Here is a 1,427-nt window from a genome sequence, read left to right as displayed (position 1 = left end):
CCTGGGGGAGACGGGCGACCCGCGGGCGGGGGCGCAGGCCGGGAGCCGAGCCGCGCGCGCCGCTGCAGAGGCGCGCCGACTGGCGTTTTGGGGATTTTTTGATGCAGCAGATTCTGGCCAGAAGAGAAGTCCTGTCTGAGCATGAATGATGTTATTAAAATGCAGCTAAGAAGATTATTTGAGGGCGTTTGGTCCGCCTCCTAGAATCTCCCAGGCAGAGCCCTGCTGACAGACTTAGCCGCGCAGAGCAGGGGAGGTCCGGAAGCCGGCGCGGCCGTGCTACCTGCAGTGACCTGCCTGCGCCTTGGGCGTCTGAGGCGGTCTGCAGATGGAGTGTGTGAATAACCCGGGAATTTAGGGTGCGAGACCGGTGGGCACTAGTCGCTTTCTTTATCTCTGCCAGTTATTTAATACTGAGTTTTATTGTTTTTTAAAAAATATGAATATGAAATTAACAGAGTGTAGATGTTCCAAAAGAAAAAAAAAATAACTTCAGTATTTCATTGGAGATAGGCATTTTAACCGTGCTAAACGTCCTTCTGATATCTTCCTCAGCATGTTTTGCTATAATGTCCAATCCAGTATCAATTTACAATTTTATGTAACCCTGGAGTCAGAAATTTTATAAGGTAACCTCTTATACCTCATTGCAGTCTTGTTTTCTTTGACCCATTATTTAAACTGACTTTTACTACTATATAAAAGAGACTTTACTACTGCTACATAAAAGAGAATTTAATATATAGTGATGTGTAGCTGTACAGGATTTAGTAAAGAAAATATGAAATCCAAATGTATTTGTCCTTCGGATGACAATCATGCTCAAGGGGACAGTCATGTATTATCATTTGCGTCGTAAATGTAAATATTTTCTTGTTCTCTTTTGTAGGTCGAGCTCCTGAAATTCAATTTGTCAAGATGAAGTTGTTGTTGCCAGTCACCCTTTTTATCTTAATTTCTTTGTGGGTGGAAGAAGCCTATTCTAAGGAAAAGTCTTCAAAGAAAGGGAAGGGGAAAAAGAAGCAGCACCTGTGCCCCTCGTACGTTCGTTCCTCGCCTCTTGTTTTCTTATATGGAGAAACGTGGCCGCGGGTTGATTGAAAAGCAGGGCGCCTTATGAAAACACAGACCCACACAACTTTGCATATCTGATTATGTTCTCTTATTTTTTTATGGGTAGAAAATGGCAGGGTGAGGAAAGTTTCGAATGTGACAGTTCCCTGTGTTGACCGTAGTTTTATAAAACCTTGCTGGTGCTGTGGGTTTATGTAGTTTTCATTCATCCCTTTGAAATGAGAACAAAGCTGGCATTGCTTTTGGGTGCCAAATGAGCTACTTTGATTGGACACTGAAATTGCTGGTTTGGAGCAATTGTTGGTTCTGAAAGTTGATTTTTAAAAAATTCCCAAATGATTATTCTTTAAAAA

The 1,427-nt window shown here is 42.6% G+C and overlaps 1 protein-coding gene across 1 annotated transcript in view; it reads left to right on the top strand.

Annotated features, from left to right (window-relative positions):
- The window catches only part of Glrb (glycine receptor beta), a 101,035-nt gene that overhangs the window by 1,132 nt on the left and 98,476 nt on the right, over positions 1 to 1,427 (top strand). The window contains exon 2 of the mRNA XM_004638711.2: positions 890 to 1,040. Within this exon, the coding sequence (XP_004638768.1) occupies positions 919 to 1,040 (122 nt within the window). The 5' untranslated portion in view covers positions 890 to 918. The remainder of the gene's footprint in view (positions 1 to 889; positions 1,041 to 1,427) is intronic.

Source organism: Octodon degus, unplaced genomic scaffold (assembly GCF_000260255.1).
Source record: "Octodon degus isolate 3935 unplaced genomic scaffold, OctDeg1.0 scaffold00101, whole genome shotgun sequence".
In the NCBI taxonomy this organism is placed as follows: domain Eukaryota; kingdom Metazoa; phylum Chordata; class Mammalia; order Rodentia; family Octodontidae; genus Octodon; species Octodon degus.
Note: the sequence above shows the minus strand (reverse complement) of the source record. Positions and strands in the feature narration are given on the sequence as shown.